A 23,121-nucleotide genomic window follows, 5' to 3' on the forward strand; every position below is an offset into this window, starting at 1 on the left:
TTAGATTAGCGAGACGTGTCTCCAGAGTTGCTGTTTAACTTGGTGAAGTTACTTGGTGTAATTGTTAATTACTTTGTCCATATGTTTCCCATAAAGCACCTCTTCAATCCATATGGCACTTCTGTTGACGAGACTCATTGTGCACGCTGCGTGTTTCCAAGAGCGATGCACGAGACTGGGTCTAATACTAAAACTCCCAAACTCCTAATTGTGCACAAAAAGTAAAAAGCCAGCTCTTCTGCACAGATGGTTGTCAGAAACGAACGCATCAGTCGAGATGTTTCGACTACAATGCAGTGCACGGCTCAGACGAAATGTTATTTACCCGAAAACTCCAACAAGATAACGAGTGAGAAGAGACTTGAAAACATCTGGAAAAGGAAACGTGGCATCTGAGAGATTGCACACTTGTCAGTCATCAGCTGGAGAAAAAAAAAAAGAATAAAAAATAAGAGAGTCACTTGGCGTGTTTGACAAGCTTTCATCAAACATGCTGATGTTTATCGGTCCAGCAGGCTGCAGAATGCCGGATTGTTGGAGCTCACAAAGCCAATCAAATCTGTGACTTTACAGAGACGGGGCTGCACATTTCTTCTTCCTTATGTATGAGGTTGAGAATTGGCTCGTAAAAAAAAAAAAAAGGGTGGGGGAGGGTGGGGGAGGGTGGTTGTATTTATTTATTTATTTATTTATCTTGTTGCTATATTTTCCTCTTTGTCATATCTTGACCCCAAACCTCTGACCTTCTGACTTGAGTCCATGATCAGGTTGTTGGTTTTTTTCATGCTTGTATTTATTTACTTTTATTTGAATCAGAGGATTTTTATTTTAAGCTCCTAGCAATGAAGACACAAAGAGTATGTAATGACTGTGTATTAAAGCTGCGCTCATCTTCCATACACGTGAATGGAAGAGGGTTGTTATGACGTCACACGACAAATCTCAAAAAGTCCTGATGGGCATAGTTTTGCCTGGCAGTGATAAAACGCATTGGCATGACGCCAACACAAACATTTACATTTCTGCCATTTAACACCTTCATCCAGAGTGACTTACAATTTATACAATAGAGGGTTAAGGGCCTTGTTCAGAGGCCCGGCAGTAGCAGTTTGGTGAACCTGGGATTCGAACTCATGACCTTCCAGTCAGTAGACCAACGCCTTAACCAGTAAGCTACCACATCCCTAACATACATAACAAACATAGCAAACACACATCTTACATCTGAACACTTATAAGGGAAAGTTTTTAAGAAGATCTCTAGTACTCCCCAGTCTCAGATATACTTTGTTCTGAAGGTTCAAAGTACACATTATAGCAGTAGAACAACCGTAAAGACAGAGCGTTGCTGCCCTCTAGTGGTAAACACTGAGAACTACAAGGACAGATTTCTAGCATTTTTGTACATTGTGGTTGAAAAGCAAATAAACATAATTAATACGTAATTTGAATGCTAATGCAAATCTATACTATTGCAGAAAATAAAATATCTTCTACTGTTTCATTTTTTTTTTTTACCAAGGTTTAAAATCTGCTGTCATTATATTTTAAATGCATTTTAAAAATTTGAATGCATTATATTTTAACTTGCTCTCTCGAAAGAAAATTCTGTTAGGGCGGCCATAATGTTAGGCGCCTTAGAGTAGGAGTGAACGGATTGGGACGCGTCCAGGGTGAAGTACCCTGATGTACGGAGCCTTAGTTGCGACAAGAACACGAAAGAGTAGGAATGAGCGGATTGGGACGCGTCCACGGTGAAGTACCCGGATGTAAGGAGCCTTAGTTGCGACAAGAACAAGAAAGAATAGGGGTGAGCGGATTGGGACGCGTCCAGGGTGAAGTACCCGGATGTAAGGAGGCTTAGTTGTGACAAGAACAAGAAAGAGTAGGTGAGAACGGATTGGGACGCATCTAGGGTGAAGTACCCGTATGTAACAACACGCAGTTGTGTGGGCCGCGTAGCCGACAATGTCACCGGCTCTTTGTTTGCATCAGAAACGCAAATGACGGACCGTCTTTTTTTTTTTTTAATTTTAAAAGAAACAGCGCTTACAATTCTTCTGATTTAAAACCCAAGCATATTGTTTTCTCCCCCTTTTTCCGGCTTCTTTCTCCTCGCAGGCGAATCGTACAGAGAGAAGAAAAGGAACAGCAGGCTAGTCAGCGCTAACTAGTTAGCTAAACACGGCTAAATATACAACTTAACACCTAAAGACAACATCGTGTTATGTTTTTAATTCATTGTGTGGATCTTACACGGCTGTCTGTGCTCATTTCTTTTGTTTGTTTTGTATGTAGCTCGGCGGCTAACGCGGTTGTAGCATAGCATCGTTAGCTAATTAACCAGGATTCCCTTTAATACGATTTTTTTGTTTATTTATTTATTTGTTTATTAACATAACTAACGGTATTTCTGTCTGAAATGTCCTGTTAGCTATTTTATCTTTGCACCCGTTGTCTGTTTAGCAAGTGCCTAGCATGTCAGCTTTAGGTTACACTGTCCATAAATATTGATGTATGTATTTATTATGATTAGCATTAATGCTAATGTTAGTGTTTAGTTACTCAGGTGTAACGTTACACGAGTGTAAAGTGGGAGTTTAGCATCATGTTTAGTGTAATTTAATGTTTCTGATCAGTTCAAACACGAGAGTCAGATTTCATATGAAATAAATACAAATTAATGTAAAAAAGTGTTAAAGTAGAGGCACAAGAGCGTTATTATGGCCAGGGTTTGGGGCGTGGAGAAGATTTCATCATGGACTAATTCACTCTTCATCCTCAGCGTCGTCTTCCTCAGTGAGTACTGAAGCATCCAGTGTTAAAGAAGGGTTCAAATGTGTTTTAGGGCTGAGTGTGTGTGTGTGTGAGAGAGAGAGAGAGACAGACAGACAGACAGACGCAGGAGAAACACAGCTAGCTTAAAGCTGAAGTAACAGGAACAAAGACCCTCCATTGTTCTTTATCTCTCTGTCTTACTCTTTCTTTCTCTCTCTCTCTCACTCACTCACTCACTCACTCACACACACTTATGACACTGTTTCTACTTTATTAAACATGTCGAGTAGATCTCTAAAGATCAACTAGATCCTCATCTGTAACCCTGTCATTTTTACAAAGTATTTAAAAAAAAAATCTGTACTAAGCAAATATTTTTCTTATTTTTCTTAAAATTTGTATTAAAAACTTTCCAGGTGTAAAAAATGACATTATACAAACTTTTTTTTAACAAAATAAATAAAATTATTGGAATGTCAATTTAAAAAATTTTAAATATACCAACATTCATTCTCAATAAATATCAGGATAATTAAATTAATTTTTTTATTATTATTATTATTATTATTATTGTTAAATATACGTAATGACATTACATTTGTTACATTACTAAAGTACAAACGTCTGCATCAGAAATGTTCCAATTCCCAGTAGTCCTGAGTGCAGCATATAGATATCAGAATTGCTCCATGAGAGACTCTCCTCATGATGATGATGATGATGATGATGATGAGACTCTCCTCATGATGATGATGATTTTTGTTCTAACTCTTTTTGCCAGCTAAAGCAGTCTGCTCCCAGCACGGTGAGAATGTGTACGTGTCCGGCATCTCCAATGGTGAGTTCTGTTTGTCTTTCTATCTACAAATTAGAGTGGTTATTTTTGGTGAATAGGGAAGTGACGATCTATATGGTGTGTGTGTGTGTGTAGCCTGTGGAGATGTTGTAGAGCAGATCAGGGCCTCCAGCGGTGTGATCACCAGTCCTGGGTGGCCTTTTGAGTATCCGTCACGTATCAACTGCAGCTGGAACATCCGAGCAAATCCTGGAGAAATCATCACCATCAGGTACACACACACACACATGCGCGCACACTGCGTAACAGAACTGTTATCAAATATATCAGTGTTTCAAACAGACATATTCACTCTGATGTACAGACATGTCTAAAACTCTCTCTCTCTCTCTCTCTCTCTCTCTCTCTCTGTGTGTGTTACACACACACCACACACACACACACACACACACACACACAGTACAGTACACACACTACATCTTATCAGAAACGGTATGTATAGTCATAGGGGTGTGTCTGTACATTAGGGGGCCTATTTCTGATAAAAACACTATCACATCTCACACACACAGACACACACAGACAGTAACAGTATAACAGCACCAACACATCTTCCACCTGCACCATGACTCAATGCTCTTTAATGTGTATTTATCAGTAGCAGTTCCTGTAATATCACACGCTCATATAAACCCACTCACAGTCATAAAGAGCTTCATGAGCGATCTGAACACACCAATAATCACCATAACAACAGCAATGCCGGGTTTTACCTTTCATATAACACCTAAATGATTGCTTAATCAATAATAGTCAGACTTAATAGTGTGTCTGTGTGTGTGTGTCTGTGTGTGTGTGTAAAGAAGCAGCACAGAGTTCAGCGGTTCCAACATAAGGATACAGATCATATGTTACAAAACACTGTTTTTGTGATTGGTCACTTTAAGGGCTTCAGTGATAGTGAGGTTCTGTTGGTGTCCATGGTAACCAGACCGGACAGAAATACACACACATTTTTCTTTCCACAAGGGCTGCTGTGACTATGAGACTGTGAACAACTATAAAAGCCCAGGAGCAGTAAAAACTTCAGGGAGATTGGTTTAGACACTTCACTGAACCGGTTGATTCACTTTCTCTAGCAACAGGACTGATATTAGTGTCTGATCGTTTCTATAGTACCATGTCACACGTTATTGTGATGAATTTCCTCTGACTTTAACTCCCTCCCTCGCAACCCCTCCGGTCAGTGAGCCACTGCACAGACTTGTCAGCTCATCCAATTTCAGTTTTTTTTTTTCCCCTCCTTCAGTTTTCAGGACTTTGAGATCCAGAGTTCACACCGCTGCGGTTTGGACTGGATCTCCATCGGCACCTACAAGAACCTGGACGGTTACCGAGCATGCGGTTCGTCCATCCCGGCTCCGTACATCTCCTCTCAGGACCACGTGTGGATTAAATTCCACTCTGACGACACGCTCACTGGCAAAGGCTTCAGGCTGTCTTACATCACAGGTAGCGCAGAAAATAAACACTGCTATTTATAACCGCCGGATGAAAGAGGCACGAGGCAGGCTGTGTCGCGTAATCGCTTCACAAATCCCTGCTCGAAATACGCCTCTGTTCCGGATTTCCTCTTAATTATTTTTCATACTTTAACATTCGTGTCTAGGTTTTACATTAAGACGAGACTGGTAACAATTCGTTCTGTTAATAGTGATGATCATGTGGTTCCTGGGTTCCCACGCCTCCTGGAAATCCTGGAAAATTAATGACCAATGTTCCAGTCCTGGAAAACACATGTAAAATGAGAGAAAACATAAATTGTCCTGGAAAATTATTACTTTTAAATATTCTTGATCATTTAAAGAACAGTTTAAAACTGGTCGAAACGATTAATGTTAGTAACAAGAAGCGCTCTGTTCAGGGACGCTGAGTTTTTGCTATGCTGTTTAATCTCGCTGTGACGGATGACGCTGTCTTGTGTTGGCAGTTTCAGGTGCTAGGAACGGTTTAAGTGCTCGAATGTTTTCAGCAAATGGTGACGGGTAAGCAGGTTATATTAACCTTGTTAATCTGAATATCATGTGCAAGGGGAAGCACAGCAAACTAAAGCATGCATGACGGCATTGGCCTGAGAAAGGAAAGGGTATTAATATGTGCGGTCTTTTTATTTTATAAATGTTGAAATTTCATTCACATGACAAATTGTCTTTAAAAGTATAGTTAAGTAATAGCCATAAAGTGTTTTTAAGACTTCTGGAGAGAAGAACATATTACTTTAGGTCGTGAATCTGTGAGCCTTGTCTTTTTTGCTAAATTTGAAATGTCCTGGAAAATGATCTCTGAAAAATAGTGGGAACCCTGGGTTTGGAAAAGACTTAATAAAGTTTATATGCTATTGATCTGTCTGGCTGCTTGTTGGTTTTTAAAGATTTTTCCTTCTCGGTGGATGAGCAGGCACCGATCGCTCTCTGCTCTCCATAAACAACCCCGATGGCCTTGAAGCGTTTAGTCAGATCCAGCTGTCTGCATCTTTTAACCAGGACTCCACTGATTGTGATTTATTGAAGAATCCGTTATATCGAGCTTGGCCTTTAAAGCTAAACTCAAAGATAAAGAGTCTTTTGTTGTCACGATGCTTGTTCCTTAAACACAGTGCTCACAATACTGTGAACGTCTACATGGTGGTCATCTGAAACATGTTAAAATCACCACTAAGAATTCCTCGGTCCTGTTTACACAGCAGCATTTCTATATTTTCCCCCCACAGGTAAGTCGGAGGAGGAGAGCTGCGAGTCGGAGCAGTTCCACTGCATGAATGGGAAGTGCATCCCCCAGTCATGGAGGTGCAACACGATGGACGAGTGTGGAGACAACTCAGACGAGGATCTGTGCATGCACCCCATCCTTCCTTCCTCTTCTTCGTCCTTCTTCTCCTTCCAGCCGTGTTCTTTTGATCAGTTCCCCTGCGTGTCGCGCTACACCCGAGTCCTCACCTGCCTCCCTTCTTCTCTCCGCTGTGACGGCGCCATCGACTGCCAGGATCTGAGCGACGAAATCGACTGCGTCACCCCTGCATGTTCTGAACTCCGCCTCCAAAACTTTTATGGGACTTTTAATTCTCCGAACTATCCGGATTTCTATCCTCCAGGAAGCGACTGCACGTGGCTAATCGATACAGGCGACCGCCGCCGAGTCGTCCTGCGCTTCCTGGACTTCAAACTAGACGGAACTGGTTACTATGGAGATTTTGTAAAAGTGTACGACGGCTTGGAGGCAGAGCCTAGACGCCTCCTGAGGGTTCTGACCGCCCTCGATTCACGCACTTCTGTCGTAACTATCATTTCGTCATCAGGGCAGCTCCGCGTGCACTTTTACTCAGACAAGATCAACACAGCGAGGGGATTTAACGCTACGTATCAGGTGGAAGGGTTTTGTTTACCCTGGGAGATGCCTTGTGGAGGAAACTGGGGGTGTTACACTGAACAGCAGCGCTGCGATGGATACTGGCACTGTGCTAATGGCAGAGACGAGCTGAACTGCAGCGGATGCGGTGAAGACGAGTTCCCATGCTCGAGAAACGGTGCGTGTTACCCGCGATCTGACCGCTGCAACTATCAGAACCGTTGCCCCAATGGCTCGGACGAGAAGAACTGTGCTTTCTGCCAGCCTGGGAACTTCCACTGCAGGAACGGCCGCTGCGTGTTCGAGAGCTGGGTGTGTGACGCACAGGACGATTGCGGCGACGCCAGCGACGAAGACGCGTGCCCTGTCGCCGTGCCAACACGCGTCATTGCCGCCGCGGTTATCGGAAGCCTGGTGTGCGGCCTGCTGCTCGTCATCGCACTCGGCTGCACCTGCAAACTCTACTCTCTCAGGAGCTTCGAGCGCAGGTCAGTAAAATAAATCAGGAACAACGATCTATATTGTGTATATAAGCACAGCTTTACTCATTTATTTATGGTCATTTAGATTTTTTAAGTTTTCCTAACTCATTTATTACTTTCTTTCTTTTGTTTCAGGTCTTTTGAGACTCAGTTGTCCAGAGTTGAGGCGGAGTTACTGCGGAGAGAAGCTCCGCCCTCTTATGGCCAGCTAATCGCTCAGGGTTTAATCCCCCCTGTGGAGGATTTCCCAGTCTGTTCTGGCAACCAGGTGAGACGACTGTGTTGAAGAATTATTATTTTTGCAACAAGAAAGTAAAGTCGTTGTTTATTAAAATTTCTTTGTTTTAGCCTGGTATTTAAATTTAAAAGGAGTTGTTTTTTTTTGTTTTTTTTTATTTACTTGAACCCAAAAGCTCTTATCATTTCTTTTAAATATTTCTTGTCTCCCCCAGGCTTCCGTGTTGGAGAATCTCAGGCTGGCCGTTCGCTCTCAGCTCGGCTTCACCTCCATCCGCCTCCCTTCCTCTGGTCGCCACGGTAACGTCTGGCGCCGGCTCTTCAACTTCACGCGCTCTCGCCACTCCGCCTCATTAGCACTGGTGTCCTCTGGCACAGGGGTGGAGTCAGATTCAGGAAGCGGGGCTAACGGCGTTGGAAGCTCCGCCCACATTTCTGAGCGCCTGGACTCTGATGATTCGGAGAGTGAGCAGCAGGGTGCAGTGGGCGGAGCTTCGGCATCTCTTCTGCCTCACAAGACCCCTCCCGCCCCCACAATTGTTTCTGTTTCCGCAAGCACCGCCCCACAGGCTGTTGCCGAGAGCGATGAAATAGTAGTTCCTCCTCCTCCGAACGAGCGCGGTTCGTTCGTGGCACGCGGGCTGCGCTGGGTCCGAATGTCCCTCGGTTCCCGTTTCACGCAGCAGAACCGAAGCCCTCTCAGGCAGATGCAGAACGGAATGGTGGGCGAAGAAGATGAGGACGAAGATGTCGAGCTCCTCGTTCCTCTAACCGACACCTCAGATGCACCCTCCGCCGCTCCCTCTCTTCGAGGCAGGCCAGCGATAAGGGACGGGCCCTGCGAACACTGCGGGATGGTTCACACGGCTCAGATTCCCGACGCCTGCTTAGAGGCCACGGCTAGAACAGAAACCAGCGACGACGATTCTCTTTTGCTTTGTTAATCCTCAGTTCAACCCGCTTTGCCTTCGCTTACTCGCGCTCCCTAGCAAGGGAAGGTCTGAATGTTTTTGGACACCTGCCTTTACCCGTGATCTTTCTACGAACTTCAGATGACGCAGTTCTGGTGCCGCTGTCTCCCCTCCACTGTGCAGTTTCCCGCCTCTGGTTTAGCTTAAGTGGTTAAAGTGGTCGTTCTTTGGTTAAGTGACCGGATGGTTTTGATTTCAAATCTCTAGGTTGACACAGAGCCACTGTCGGGACCCCGGAGCGAGACCCTTAACCCCTTAACTGTTCAGCTGTAAGCTTGGATTGAATTACGCCTCACTCATATGACTTTGCGTCTGCCAAATAGCTTTGTTTTTTGGCCTTTCCCTGGAGAGGGTAAGGGTTTGGGATACACCCCAGGCAGAATGGGAGACAAAACCGTACGGAATCCTTCCTGTACGCGAGAACTTTTAAACACAAACAGGTACTTGGGGAAACTAGACCCAGACGCTTCAATAGATCAGTTCTGATGCCATCGGAAAGGTGCAGAATTATTCAGATGGTACACTACACGTGAGATGCTGGGGCTCCTTGTTCAGATTTAAAGGCATTGTGTGATTTTTGCAGTTAGAGCAGATTATTTATGACGCAGTGTGAATTAAGGAGTGACTATTTTTAAAGATGTTACGTTCTAACAGCCACCGGTGTTGTGTTGTATTTATTGTTTCTTTACGACTTAATGTTTTGGTACTAAAAACTCGCCTGAGCGTCGAGAGTGTGCGTGTGTGTGCGCGTGTGTGTATTTATTACTGGTTATAATTTCACTAGTGATTACTTGAGAAGCATGTGACATTGTCTTGTGCTTTTTTTCCCCTTTTTTTAAGTGATTATTGTGTACGAAGGTAAATGTGTAGAAACATGCGTAACTGGTTACTGCATTAAAGAATAAAGTAGTCCATCTTATGTCGGTTTACGTAGCATCATTAAACGCAAACGTGTGTGTGTGTTCTGTTTATCTTTGTGTACATGTGATATTTTCACACAAACACTCGATTAGAAAACGTACCTTCTGCATCTCCCTCTAGTGTTTGAGGGGTTTATTTATTAAAGCAGATTGTATGTTATCTGAATGTTATAGTTGCTGAAGTCCCACAAAACACATTTGTTTACATTCGTATGCAGATACATAAACACACCAGCCTCGTTTTCTTTTTGCTTTCTTTCAAACATAAGACAAACACAACCTTCAGCTTGTTACGAAGATCGATCTTCTGTCGTAAAGATTTTCCCAGGTTGCTGCAAGATGGTGACACCTTTCAATAGTCAAGAAGCTTTTGTTGTCATTTTTGTTAACCATATTTAACTGACCGTGTACACAGTGTTGAAACAGCTTTGTGCTACATAAAACAACACAAAGCTAAGGATATAAAGTTGTCCGATACTCGCAGCGCTGCTGTTCCAGGAAAACAATCACCTGACCAATCAGATTTGAGAATTCATCAGTGCTTGTGGTATAAAATTGTACATTAATGTCTAGCCTATAATCCCAATGATGCCGTTATTTATTCCCGGATGAATATTAATCAATTATTAACGATTGACTGTAGGTTTGTTATTTATTGTGCATAAAAATGGAAAGAACCTTTTCTAAAGCTGGAGACATCTGACTACTAGTGATAGATGTGGGTGCGCCACATCACTGACGTCAGACATGTTAAACGTTTATGCAAATAAGGAGCGACTCTGGGAGTGAAGACGCCAGACAGCAAAGAACGCCAAGAGTCGCCACAGCGGATCACGTGGTCCGCATATCGATGCAGGTATATGCTGCTGAATTTTACACACAAACAACAAATCTCCCTCCGTCCACCCAATGACGACTTCACAGCAGAGTGACCAGAAATAATCAGATCGTAATGCAGGGATTAGGTTTATTGGAAATCCACAAAAAAGCAATGAGAGAGATTTTCACACAGAGATAGTCAAAGCTTCACACAGATATAGGTGATAATTAAAATTAGAAGAGTATCGACTTTGATAGGAAAATATTCACTCTGAATATTTTACATTCATTAGCCGGGAGCTTCTTCGTCCGTTTCAAAATTAATTACGTTTAATCCTTTTTCTTATTCGTTGTTTGATATAAAGCTGAATTTGCATAGCACCATCGTGAAACTGGTCCCATATTTTACATCCTTAAAGTTGCTGACAGAGAAATCTTTTAAACGTGTGAATGGAGGAGAATAAATACATAAAGTCAGAAATTAAACCCAAAGAAACAAGGAAAGAAGAAAGAAAGAAAGAAAGAAAGAAAGAAAGATAGTCATGCATGGAGAGATCCCAGACTGTGACTAATCTCTCTCTCTCTCTCTCTCTCTCTCTCTCTCTCTTTCTCTCTCGTTCTACAAAGTGCAGTTGGAATCCAGGGATCTCCTGCACTTGGCCACGCTTAGATAGGTCTCCACTTTGTGCATGTCCTTCTTGAAGCAGGACAGCAGACGGAAGCTCTTCCTCAGGTTTCCCTCGCTCAAGGTCTGGTAGAAATCCTCAAATGGCGGAGCCAGAGCGTCGTTCTCGTCCATGCTGGTCTGTCCGTCCAGGCATCCCTATGGAGTGAGCAGAGTGACTTTATAAGCCTTAATCCTTGCTAAAATAAAACTCGAGACAAATCTACAATGCAATTTTCACTAAACATTATCATACTGCATAACTGAAACACTTTATAATAACAATACATGAATTAATCATGAGTCTGAATCCGGGAATAAAGACCACCTTAAGTACGTCTGTTGGTTATTGTGTTTATTAACATGTAGGAGTTAACTAAATCCATCCTGCGCTCTATAAAAGCTAAAATACTGGAGAAAATGATCTCACTCACTCACTCACTCATTTTCTACCGCTTATACCTCGGGTCACGGGGAGCCTGTGCCTATCTCAGGCGTCATCGGGCATCAAGGCAGGATACACCCTGGACGGAGTGCCAACCCATCACAGGGCACACACACACACACTCTCATTCACTCACGCAATCACACTACAGACAATTTTCCAGAGATGCCAATCAACCTACCATGCATGTCTTTGGACCGGGGAGGAAACCGGAGTACCCTGGAGGTGTGAGGCGAACGTGCTAACCACTAAGCCACCGTGCCCCCCTTCTATCTAAACTCATACATGTTAATTAACACATTCTATTAACTCTTCTATTCTCCCTGCGCACATTGCAGTGACGCAGTGTCTGATCTGTGGCGCTCGTGCTCACCTCGATAAGCACGCCGATGCCCATCTTCAGGTCAGCCAGCTTCTCAGAGATATGGTTAGGGTTGCCGAGGTTCTTGCTGGGGAACTCCCATGACTCGATCAGACGGTAGGAAGTGTGCAGTAGCTTCAGCACCTGGTTAAAAAACAGACTCGTTTAAAGTTCACAGAGATGCAAAGCAGTAATCTTGTCTCTCTGATGCTCATGCTTGCTTATAAACGATCTTTAGCGTGAGACGATCTTTAGCGTGTAGCATGTAAAGCCAAACAAGGAAATATTTTAATTCAAATGTTTGCAGAAATCAAAATATTCATCACGCTAAGAGAGCAATAAAAACATCAACTACTAGCTAAACATGTTTGAATCTTAAGCTGTCTTTTACAAAAAAAAACTACAAAGTTTCTACAAAGTCTGAGCAGCTTGGATTTTCTGGGCCAGAAAAATGTTAACTGAAACTTTTAAATACTGTAGATGCCTTACTCTTACTCTTATAAAATTCAGAATGTTTTTAGTTGTCCCTTTTAAGAAACATTTAAATGTTAGGGGGAAAAAAAGATTTTATTGGCTAATTAATTAAGTAGAAGCCTTAATCAAAAAAACTGTAAAAACAGTAAAACAACTATTTTTTTTTTTTTTTTACCATTTTAAAGCATCTTTAGCATGATTAAATTTTTATGAGTATTGAAGCACTTTTATATATTACATATTGCTCCTTTAAATCATTTGTGTCACAGCTAATGATCATTAAATCTTATATATACGTATATATATTAAATACGTATATATATATGTGAGTTTTGTGACTCACAGAGCTTTTCTGGGTCTCGTCTTTGCCTGCCGGAGCTTCGATGGAGTCCGAGTTGCAGAAACTCAGGGGGAAGATCTTGCTGAGCTGTTTGCGTTCTTCAGGTAACAGAGCTTCCTCCTTTATATTTGCAACACAGCAACCATGTTAGCTAAAACATACTTCAGTAAACTAAACATCTGGAATTGAAGTGAAGTCAGCTTACAAAGTCATCCATCATCTTGGCAGCCAGCTGATGAAGGTGTTGCACACGGATGACGGCGTTGTTGAAGAGCCTCTGGTTCTCGAATGTCTCGCCTTGGCTAAAGAACAAACTCACCAACACCACAGAGAGCAACACTAACACTGTGGAAGAGGAAGAACAGCAGGAGAGTAGCATACATTATATAATGCATATACATTATGTATGTGTGTGTGTGTGTGTGTGTGTGTGTACTGTGAGGATACATCTACAAGGATAAATATGAAATTAGGCACTAAATAAAACAGGTATTAATTTGAAAATCTAATAGTAATCTTATAAAACAAAAACATCAATAAAAGTTCCTCACTGTAACATCGTAGTCGTAATGTACCACCAGGTCAGAGCCTTACCTCGAGCCATTTTAGTCGAATCTCTCAAGAAACTTTCGAATTTGAACTGTCGAATTTTCGCTGAAGACTCAGACACCGACTTTCAGACACTGATTTCCCTCCTGCTTGCAGGTCCAATTTTTATACCTGATCTCTACATGTTTAATGCATCGACATGAGAAACCTCACATGATCGACATGATCTTCCACACTAACATCCGGCCCAATAACTTTCTATGATGTTTTTTCTTGTTGTTATGAATAGTTATTTCATTGCTACACGTTAATACGCTTTCTGGTGTTTGTGCATCTGATGTTTTTCCATGACGTCAGGAGGAATGGAGCTGTGTTTGGACGCCTAACAGGACAACCTTCAGACCACTGAACCATGTAGGAAACCTAATAAATATACATACATACATTATGTGTACCGTATCATCTCTAATAAACAAGCTAATTATAAAGCCTTAGATGACTTTATAGAGTCGCACACTGCTGTTTTAATGATTGGTTTCTTATTAAGTACCTTTCATTAAGCATTTAAAACATTTTTCTAATGATTTTATTGTTGCTATTAATCACTATAAAAATAATACAGTAATTACAAAAAATGAGTGTAGTTTATTGATATATTCTGTTAAAATGTTTAGTCTTTGTAACGGCAGCTGATTTATTAAGTTTGTTGTTTTCTGTGATGAGATGTAGCAAGTGAAGCTGTATCTTTTCCTGACATTTCAGGGACGAGTTATTGTTGCTATAAATATAATTTGCTATAACATTAAAATCACTGTAACAATGTAAAAATCACTGTTATAATGTAAAAGAAATACTGCTCTAACTTGGAAAATCACTACTATAACAAAGAAATCACTGCTCTAATGTAAAAATCATAGCTGTATTGTAAAATAATTACTGCTCTAGCATACAAAACTCTGCTGTTGGTTTAAAATCACTGTTATAATTTAAAATAAGTTATTACTGCTCTAGCATAAATATCACTGATCTAGCATAAAAATCACTAATATAACACATAAATCACTGTTATAGCATTAAAATCACTGCTATAGCTGATTTTCATGCTACAGCAGTATTTTTTATGCTAGAACAGTGATTTTTGTGTTATATTAGTGATTTTTTTTAAGCTAGCGCAGTAAAGCAGTGATTTTCACGCTTTTAAATCACAGCTGTATTGCAAAAAAATTACTGCTCTAGCATACAAAACACTGCTGTTGCTTTAGAATCACTGTTATAGCATTAAAATCGCTGTTATAATTTAAAATAATTTATTACTGCTCTGGCATAAAAATCACTGATCTAGCATATAAATCACTAATATAGCATAAAAATCTCTGATCTAGCATAAAAATCACTAATATAACACAAAAATCACTGATCTAGCATAAAAATCACTGCTGCGTATACGCCATGTTATAGCATGAAAATTCTGCTATAACACAAAGATCACTGCTATAACATGAAACTTACTGCTGTACTGCGCTAGCTTAAAAAAACTCACTAATATAACACAAAGATCACTGCTATAGCATGAAACTTACTGCTGTACTGCGCTAGCTTAAAAAAACTCACTAATATAACACAAAGATCACTGCTATAGCATGAAACTTACTGCTGTACTGCGTTAGCTTAAAAAAATCACTAATATAACACAAAGATCACTGCTATAGCATGAAACTTACTGCTGTACTGCGTTAGCTTAAAAAAATCACTAATATAACACAAAGATCACTGCTATAGCATGAAACTTACTGCTGTACTGCGCTAGCTTAAAAAAATCACTAATATAACACAAAGATCACTGCTATAGCATGAAACTTACTGCTATACTGCGCTAGCTTAAAAACATCACTAATATAACACAAAGATCACTGCTATAGCATGAAACTTACTGCTGTACTGCGCTAGCTTAAAAAAATCACTAATATAACACAAAGATCACTGCTATAGCATGAAACTTACTGCTATACTGCGCTAGCTTAAAAACATCACTAATATAACACAAAGATCACTGCTATAGCATGAAACTTACTGCTATAATGTTTAAATCACATTTAGAAGGTAAATCACTGCGATTAGGTACATATTGCTGCCATAACATAAAAATCACTGCTATAACATAAAGACTGCTGCTATAACATTTCAATCCCTTTTGTGATGTAAAAATCACTGCTGTAATGTAAAAAAGAGCTCCAGGTGTCCTGTACAGAGAACCTGCTGGATGTTCAGCGATCTCCTGAAGAGTCGCAAGACAGAAGCCACGAAGGATGAAAAGCCACATGACAGATTCAAAAGATTCAGAAGGTTGATACTTTGGGAGAACTTTGTCCCGAACTTGTTCCGATAGCTTCTAGGTAAATCTCGGGTTTTACAGGAACATCTGTATTATTATTATTATTATTATTATTATTATTATTATTATTATTATTATTATTATTATTATTATTATAGAAACCACATGACACTTGCACTGATTTGATTTTTATTTATTTTCTTTGTCATTTTGCATACTATTGAATTCCTGGACTTCACCATTAAAGGAACGTAAATATTTTCTGTAGGTTCATGACATAAAATCAGACCTACGACCAATTTAGTTCTAATTTGTAACAGTACAAAATGTGGAAAAGTTCAGGGGGGTGAATACATATGCAAGGCTCAGGAGCAGCAAAGAAACATAGCAACCTGTAACAAATGCATGTATGTAGGGTTTCAGCTTGAACCATCAAAACACTGTCTGTTATACAGCTTGCAATGTGGCCACTGAAAGGTTAGCTGATGAATAGTAAACAGTAATGATGGCACACTAGTACACACACACACACACACACACACACACACACACACACACACACACACACACACACACACACACACACCATGGTGGAACAAGTAGGTTAGCTAATGGAGGTGTGATGGAAGTTCATGTGTAATATTCAGTGTTGAGAGGCAGTAAAAGTGACAGCATTGGGATTATGGGATTAATCCTTCACAGAGGAAAAACAAAATCCGATCTGTTTGTCTGATCCGATTACTTATACAACCCCTGGCAAAAAGTATGGAATCACCCCTTTCAGAAGATGTTCATTCAAATGTTTAATTGTTTAGAAAAAAAAACAAGCACATATATGCCACAATCCATGCCTCAGAGAATTAAAGCTATTATAAAAGCCAGAGGTGGTGCAACAAAGTACTAGTAGTGTTTTTATTTGGTGATTCCATATAATTTTCCTCAGATTTGTGTGATTCCGTATTTTTTCCTCTGTTTGATCTGTAAAAACAGTTGTAATTGACTAGTTATTTTTCTTTATTTTGTTTTTTTAAGTGTTTTATACAGCCAGAGGTTTGGATTGTTGAGTGAAATTTGTTTTGTGGCATACAGTATATGTGCTTGTGTTTTTTTTCTACACAATTAAACATTTGAATGAACATCTTCTGAGAGGGGTGATTCCATCCTTTTTGCCAGGGGTTGTATGTATATATACCTTAGTTATACAACACTGATCACTGAGACTACTTCTGACTTTTCAGTGTACTCTACACATGAAGCTGCTGTTTAAGATAAGTTAATAAAGCTGCATTTATAATACAGAGGTTTATAACACAGAGAAAACATTGGGTTTAAACTAAACCTGTGAACTTCATGGTGCACTTCATGCATGTGTCAATCAAATTAAAGTGTATGGGCAAAAGTTTGTGCACCCCTGATCATCACAGCCATATATGCTTCTTGAATGTCCCATTACAGATTTGTTATAATAAGCTCATCTCATCTCTTCTTTTCTCTTCTCTTCTCTCCTCTCCTCTTCTCTTCTCTTCTCTTCTCATCTCATCTCATCTCATCTCATCTCATCTCATCTCATCTCTTCTCTTCTCTCCTCTTCTCTTCTCTCTTCTATTCTCTCCTCTTCTCTTCTCTTCTCATCTCTTCTTTTCTCTTCTCTTCTCTCCTCTTTTCCTCTCTTCTCTTCTCTTCTCTTCTCTTCTCATCTCATCTAATCTCATCTCTCCTCATCTCATCTCTCCTCATCTCATCTCTTCTCTTCTCTTCTCTTCTCTTCTCTTCTCTTCTCGTAGTGCGTGGCTGTGGGGATTTGTGTTCATTCAGCTGCACTAGCGTTTAGTGAGATCGGACACTAATGTTATGTTGCAGAGGCTCCAGTTCCAGTTCGACCTAAAGGTGTTCATTGGGACTGAATGACATGCATTTCTTTCTGAAGCTGTATAGTCAAAAATAAATAAATAAATAAATAAATAAATAAATAAATAAATACAAAGTCACGAGTGAAGTTGATGTAGAAATGATTATTTTCCAGCAGAGGGCAGGATAGAGCTGCTGTTCAATACTACGTAACAAATCTTACTTCTGAACCACATTTACACACTGAACATGGAGCTTGTAAGAATGAGAGGGATGTGTGTAGGAAGTTAGCAGATCTAAAAAACTATCTATCTATCTATCTATCTATCTATCTATCTATCTATCTATCTATCTATCTATCTATCTAATTTTAATGGTGTGATTTTATCCCCAGATTAAACTTTGCCTCAGTAATAAGCACCAGTTTGAACACGTGAATACCAAAAAAATACTAAACCAACTAAACTAAATGTATTTCAAATTATTCTGCTAAATTAAATTAAATGTTATGTTCCAGAAACACAGCCTCTTTAAAAATGTCCTACATGAAAGATTTTGTCAGCTGAATTTCAGCAGGACTGATTTATCAAGTATACAACAGATTACCAACAGATGAAACCATTTGTAGAAACATTTACATAGAATATTTCATATTTATGATATTGAAGACATATTAGTTGTGAAAACTAAACAGTATAAAAAACTAAGGCTAGTTTTTACAAAATACACTACAACAAAATATGTTTCTAAAATGACATTTTGTAATTTTTTTAAATCCTGTAGCTTTTGCGATTTCTATTGTGAAGCCACTAAATATTTCTTTAATGTATATAAATGTTTAAACTCATTAAGCTCGTGCTTTGTGTCTAAATGGCTAAAATTATGAATGTATTATTGGATTACAAGAACTAATAGAAAAAGGTGTTAAAAAAAATGTGGTGAGAAAAACTTTTGGTAATGAATTTTGTCGATTAGTTTGGACTGTGTTATGATGCACACTGTGGCAACGTGAGTGGAATAATCGAAGTGGATCCCTTAATGAGTCGATTCACTGACTGCAGGCATTGAACAGTCAAAGAGTCAAACTTAAAGGTTTGGAGTCGATTCTTCATTTTTAGTTTAGCCTTTATTTTTAGTTTGTCTGGTCAGAATCGGGGCACGGTGGCTTAGTGGTTATCACGTTCGCCTCACACCTCCAGGGTTGGGGGTTCGATTCCCACCTCCGCCTTGTGTGTGTGGAGTTTGCATGTTCTCCCCGTGCCTTGGGGGTTTCCTCCGGGTACTCCGGTTTCCTCCCCCAGTCCAAAGACATGCATGGTAGGTTGATTGGCATCTCTGGAAAATTGTCTGTAGTGTGTGAATGAGAGTGTGTGTGTGTGCACTCCGGGTTGGCACTCCGTCCAGGGTGTATCCTGCCTTGATGCCCGATGACGCCTGAGATAGGCACAGGCTCCCCGTGACCCGAGGCAGTTTGGATAAGCGGTAGAAAATGAGTGAGTGAGAGATCAAATTAGGTCTTTAAAAACATATAGAAACTTACAGAGTCAGTTTTTTTATTCACAAAAAGAAATAATCTGTTTTTCACTAGTCACAATTTGATTGTATGATAATTATATTTAAAAAATCCCATGGATATAAACTTTGGTAGCATATTGTGTCGACTTATTTATAGAATTAGATTCCTATTTTTATTCAAATAAACTTGAAGAAATAAAGACATATGATATACACTTATTCTCACTTATTGCTTGATTGTTTAGACTAATGTGCTAATCTATTAGGGTCTAATTAACGTCGTCAGTGTTCCAGTAGGAATATTCAACATGCTGCAAGAAAACAAACATTATTAATTTCAATATGATGTTTAAAGGAACTGAATGTTTAATGGAAATGTGTGGGTTTGATGCTCTCACCGTTATAGTAGAAGGTTTCTCTGTAATCATCGTGTGTGTGTTGTGTTTCTCTGTGAAAACACACATGTACAGGTGAGAACACTGATCACATCCTTTCCTGCTCTTACACACCTGCCAATGACGTCATAATAACGAGCTGTAAAATAAAATTAAACTAAAACCAAATTACATTTAAACTGTTTTAGACTCTAGAGGTGAATAAAAAAAAATTTAGCTTCTAAAAACATTACAAACATTTCATTGGGGTCGTGGGAACACTTGTTGCTTTTATAACATTATTTAAAGGTTAGGAAAATGTTTCTGAATGATGACATTCTCCTAACTTTATTTTCACCCACAATATAATGTTTCCATGTTTATTTATATATTTTTTAATATTTTAAGAGGGTTAAAATGTTCAGTTTTCTGGTTACTAACATTTTTTTCAGCCACACATATACAGGACAGAACTTGTGTAAAATGTGGCCTCAAGTTTCTTTACTCATTTTTGATTTGAAAAGAAGTGCTGACTAATAAACATGTGATTTATGTGATTTCTATTCACCTTTACATGAACACAGAACCACAGCGAGCATCACGGCGACGGTGAAGACAGAGACACTGCAGGCTCCATACAGCATCGATACAGACAAATCTGAATGACCTGCTAATGATATTAATCACAAAATGTTACTGTTTAGCAACAGAAATGTTTAATAAACTCTATGATGTTGATAAAGTTTGTGACTTGAACTCAGACCTGAACAGGTAAAACATATTGTGATTGCGTTTATATTTACGACAAAGAAATAATGCTAAAAAAAACTCAAAATGAAAATTTTAATATTTCATAAGTGTAAACATTTAAGTACAAATTATTTAAAATGTCCAATTCATTCATTCATTCATTCACTCACTCATCTTCTACCGCTTATCCGAACTATCTCGGGTCACGGGGAGCCTGTGACTATCTCAGGCGTCATCGGCATCAAGGCAGGATACACCCTGGACGGAGTGCCAACCCATCACAGGGCACACACACACTCTCATTCACTCACACAATCACACACTACAGACAATTTTCCAGAGATGCCAATCAACCTACCATGCATGTCTTTGGACCGGGGGAGGAAACCGGAGTACCCGGAGGAAACCCCCAAAGGCACGAGGAGAACATGCAAACTCCACACACACAAGGTGGAGGCGGGAATCGAACCCCCAACCCTGGAGGTGTGAGGCGAATGTGATAACCACTAAGCCACCGTGCCCCCTAAATGTGCAATAACTTATAGAATACATATTTCTTTTTACTTTTGATAAATGAACAACAGTATGTACAGATGATAAATCTTGAGTATAGATAACATTAAATCTTACTCTTAACCTTATAAGACTTTTTTTTTCTACTTTTAAATGTCCTCCATGGTATTGGACAAGTGTATTGATGACCATTTATCCAGCACTCTGTAGTAATGAAGCATGTAGTAAAACACATTAAAGTTTGCTCACTTCGTGGTGGCACGCTTCGGTACACGGTCTGGTTTGTATACATCACGACACACTGGATGGTCGCGTAGCTCCATTCCTCTACAGGGACCCTGATTTGAGCTCTAGTGTATACTGAGGCTGCATCGTCGTGTCCTGTCCAGCCTGAATCTGTCCATCCTGTGCGCTCGTCTTTATCAACCAACCACGATACTCTGACCTGAGAGGGAACAACGTCCATCACTACACACTGCAGGAGAACAGAGGGAGCGTCCACCTCCACCTCCACCGGGGTGTACAGAACCACAGACAGCTTTACCGGACCTGTGTCTACAACACAAACACACACAAACACACACACACGATATATATAATAATAATAACAATAATAATAATTATTATATAATATATATATATATATATATATATATATATATATATATATATATATATATATATATAATTATTATACATAATAATTATTATTACAAGTATTATTATTATAATTGAGTATTATTATTATAATTGTTAGAATAATAATGATAATAATGATAATAATATATTTTTAGTTTTTATAACAACAACAATAATAATAATTAATTTTTTGTAATTATATAATTATAAATGTCATTTATTAATCTGTGGCAAGTTTAGTCACCAGTTTTGTCTGTGTTTTTTTTTTTTCTTCTAACTAATATGTCAAGTTTCGGTTATTTTCACATATAAGTCTGAATTTAATGACATTAACTGAAACTCACCTGTGACGACGACTCTGGTTCCAGTTCCAATAAACAACAATTTATCATGTATAGATGCGCAGTAGTAAGTACCTGAGTCTTGAACTCGGGCATTAAAGATTGTCTTGGTACACGATAAGTTATCATCTTCTTCCTGGTCTTTATTATCTTTACTGATATCATCTAGTTTTCCACTTCTTGGGTTGACTTTACACCAGGAGATTGAGCTGAAACAATACGATATCGGCAGATCACGAGTACATTTTAGTTTAAAAGAGTCACCGACGGATACAGAGATGGACTCGGGGGACTGATGCACCACAGACGAGAGAGAAGCTGCAAGAAAAGAAATATTAGCTTCTTAGAAAGAACTGAGTGCCTTGAAACTGAGTGCTCATGAAGAAGCTACTTTTTTTTTACATATTTAATATACAGAAAAATTATTTTCAAATATAAACATTATTATATTTTTACAAGCCAACATTTAAAAGATTATAAATACAAAATCAATAGGACCATGTCTATACTGAGTTCATTATTAAATCATGAAGGATTGAGTATTTTTTTTTAAACAGAGGGAAGAGAAAAGACAACACTTACTTCTCAGAGTAGAGACAAAGCAGAGGAGCAGCAGATGAGGCACCATGCTGAAACCCTCGCTTTCTCTTATCTCAAACATCTCCAGATGAAAAGATGAAGAGCCTCAGTCACTTTTCTGTTAAAGACTAAGTTGCCCTGCCCCTTAGAAAAAAACACGAGGTGTAGAATGGCTTTACTGTGAGCCCAGCAGCTTTATTCACGCTTTAAGTGTCACTAGATAAACATAATCTAGTATCAGGTTTAAAACTACCTAACTGGTAATATTTACTGATCGGACAGTAATGAGGATTGAATTATAAATAAATAATGAAATTTTGAATATACATAATTATTTTATGCTGAGAAAAGCCAAAGAATAAGAGGTGCTTTTTTTTTTTTAAATCTACACAGCAATAAAAATGCAGAAATCAATGCCATGCATGTGCAAAAATAATATCGTTGTAAAATTTAGATTACTTTAAAAAATTATTTTTAAAATTCTCAAAGAGGAAGATCCATTCCAACAAAGTAGCCTTCCTCACATGGAGTGTGAGAAAGGGACAAACAAAAATAAACAAATAAATAAATCATTAAATAAATAAATAAACAAACACTTTATAAAAGGGGGAGATTTTTTCGGGGGTCATTAGATGTCCTCTACTCAAATGATCATCTCCACTAATTATGAAGTGGATAATGGGCTGATAGATGCACAATGTATAAGGTAAACACTGCCAGTTACTTTAAAATGAGTTTAATTAAATGTATTAAATTAAATAAAAATTAAAAGTAAATTCTTTAAATATAAATGCCTGACCTTTTATGATGTCCGTAAATTATCTAATATTAATCTTGAATTTTGCATTCTACTAATCTTTATTAATCTTTACATTAACCTTTTGTTCTATGTGTATGTTCTGTAAAGCTGCTTTGAGACAATATCAACTGTAAAAAGCGCTATACAAATAAATGTGAATTGAATTGAATCGAATTAAATTTAAAAATGT

At 39.0% G+C, this 23,121-nt stretch overlaps 3 protein-coding genes across 4 annotated transcripts; 1 reads left to right on the top strand and 2 right to left on the bottom strand.

Annotated features, from left to right (window-relative positions):
- The first annotated feature begins 1,805 nt into the window (after positions 1-1,805).
- lrp12 (low density lipoprotein receptor-related protein 12) lies at positions 1,806-9,588 on the top strand. The gene is made up of 7 exons (XM_060865480.1): positions 1,806-2,799; positions 3,560-3,616; positions 3,710-3,845; positions 4,884-5,086; positions 6,345-7,467; positions 7,597-7,729; positions 7,914-9,588. The coding sequence occupies exons 1-7, from the start codon at positions 2,724-2,726 to the stop codon at positions 8,640-8,642; spliced, it is 2,457 nt and encodes an 818-aa protein (XP_060721463.1). The 5' UTR covers positions 1,806-2,723; the 3' UTR covers positions 8,643-9,588.
- Positions 9,589-11,027: 1,439 nt separating this feature from the next.
- On the bottom strand, positions 11,028-13,071 carry gh1 (growth hormone 1). The gene is made up of 4 exons (XM_060864803.1): positions 12,898-13,071; positions 12,696-12,812; positions 11,891-12,022; positions 11,028-11,231 (listed from the first exon to the last, which is right to left on the bottom strand). Exons 1-4 carry the CDS (start codon positions 13,069-13,071, stop codon positions 11,028-11,030), a joined length of 627 nt encoding a protein of 208 aa, XP_060720786.1.
- A 5,908-nt stretch (positions 13,072-18,979) lies between these two features.
- Positions 18,980-22,207, bottom strand: LOC132842170 (immunoglobulin kappa light chain-like). 2 transcript variants are annotated; one of them, XM_060864837.1, is made up of 6 exons: positions 22,136-22,207; positions 21,557-21,871; positions 20,823-21,128; positions 19,879-19,977; positions 19,335-19,384; positions 18,980-19,247 (listed from the first exon to the last, which is right to left on the bottom strand). In XM_060864837.1, exons 1-6 carry the CDS (start codon positions 22,179-22,181, stop codon positions 19,206-19,208), a joined length of 858 nt encoding a protein of 285 aa, XP_060720820.1. In that variant the 5' UTR covers positions 22,182-22,207; the 3' UTR covers positions 18,980-19,205. The 2 variants fall into 2 exon arrangements, with proteins under 2 accessions (XP_060720820.1, XP_060720819.1); XM_060864836.1 differs by having other exon boundaries at positions 19,879-19,980.
- Positions 22,208-23,121: the final 914 nt, after the last annotated feature.

Source organism: Tachysurus vachellii, chromosome 3 (assembly GCF_030014155.1).
Source record: "Tachysurus vachellii isolate PV-2020 chromosome 3, HZAU_Pvac_v1, whole genome shotgun sequence".
Taxonomy (NCBI): domain Eukaryota; kingdom Metazoa; phylum Chordata; class Actinopteri; order Siluriformes; family Bagridae; genus Tachysurus; species Tachysurus vachellii.

What these genes read in the sequence shown, in the direction of transcription:
- lrp12 (XM_060865480.1), top strand. Translation starts at nt 2,724, where the DNA reads ATGGCCAGGGTTTGGGGCGTGGAGAAGATTTCATCATGGACTAATTCA. An exon ending in CCTCAGCGTCGTCTTCCTCA is followed by an intron (nt 2,800 to 3,559) that starts GTGAGTACTGAA and finishes TCTTTTTGCCAG; the next exon opens with CTAAAGCAGTCTGCTCCCAG. An exon ending in CTCAGGAGCTTCGAGCGCAG is followed by an intron (nt 7,468 to 7,596) that starts GTCAGTAAAATA and finishes CTTTTGTTTCAG; the next exon opens with GTCTTTTGAGACTCAGTTGT.
- gh1 (XM_060864803.1), bottom strand. Translation starts at nt 13,071, where the DNA reads ATGCTACTCTCCTGCTGTTCTTCCTCTTCCACAGTGTTAGTGTTGCTC. An exon ending in CCAAGATGATGGATGACTTT is followed by an intron (nt 12,813 to 12,897) that starts GTAAGCTGACTT and finishes GCAAATATAAAG; the next exon opens with GAGGAAGCTCTGTTACCTGA. An exon ending in GCATCGGCGTGCTTATCGAG is followed by an intron (nt 11,232 to 11,890) that starts GTGAGCACGAGC and finishes CTCACTCCATAG; the next exon opens with GGATGCCTGGACGGACAGAC.
- LOC132842170 (XM_060864836.1), bottom strand. Translation starts at nt 22,181, where the DNA reads ATGGTGCCTCATCTGCTGCTCCTCTGCTTTGTCTCTACTCTGAGAA. An exon ending in CTTTGTCTCTACTCTGAGAA is followed by an intron (nt 21,872 to 22,135) that starts GTAAGTGTTGTC and finishes CTTTTCTTGCAG; the next exon opens with CTTCTCTCTCGTCTGTGGTG. An exon ending in AGAAACCTTCTACTATAACG is followed by an intron (nt 19,248 to 19,334) that starts GTGAGAGCATCA and finishes GTTTTCTTGCAG; the next exon opens with CATGTTGAATATTCCTACTG.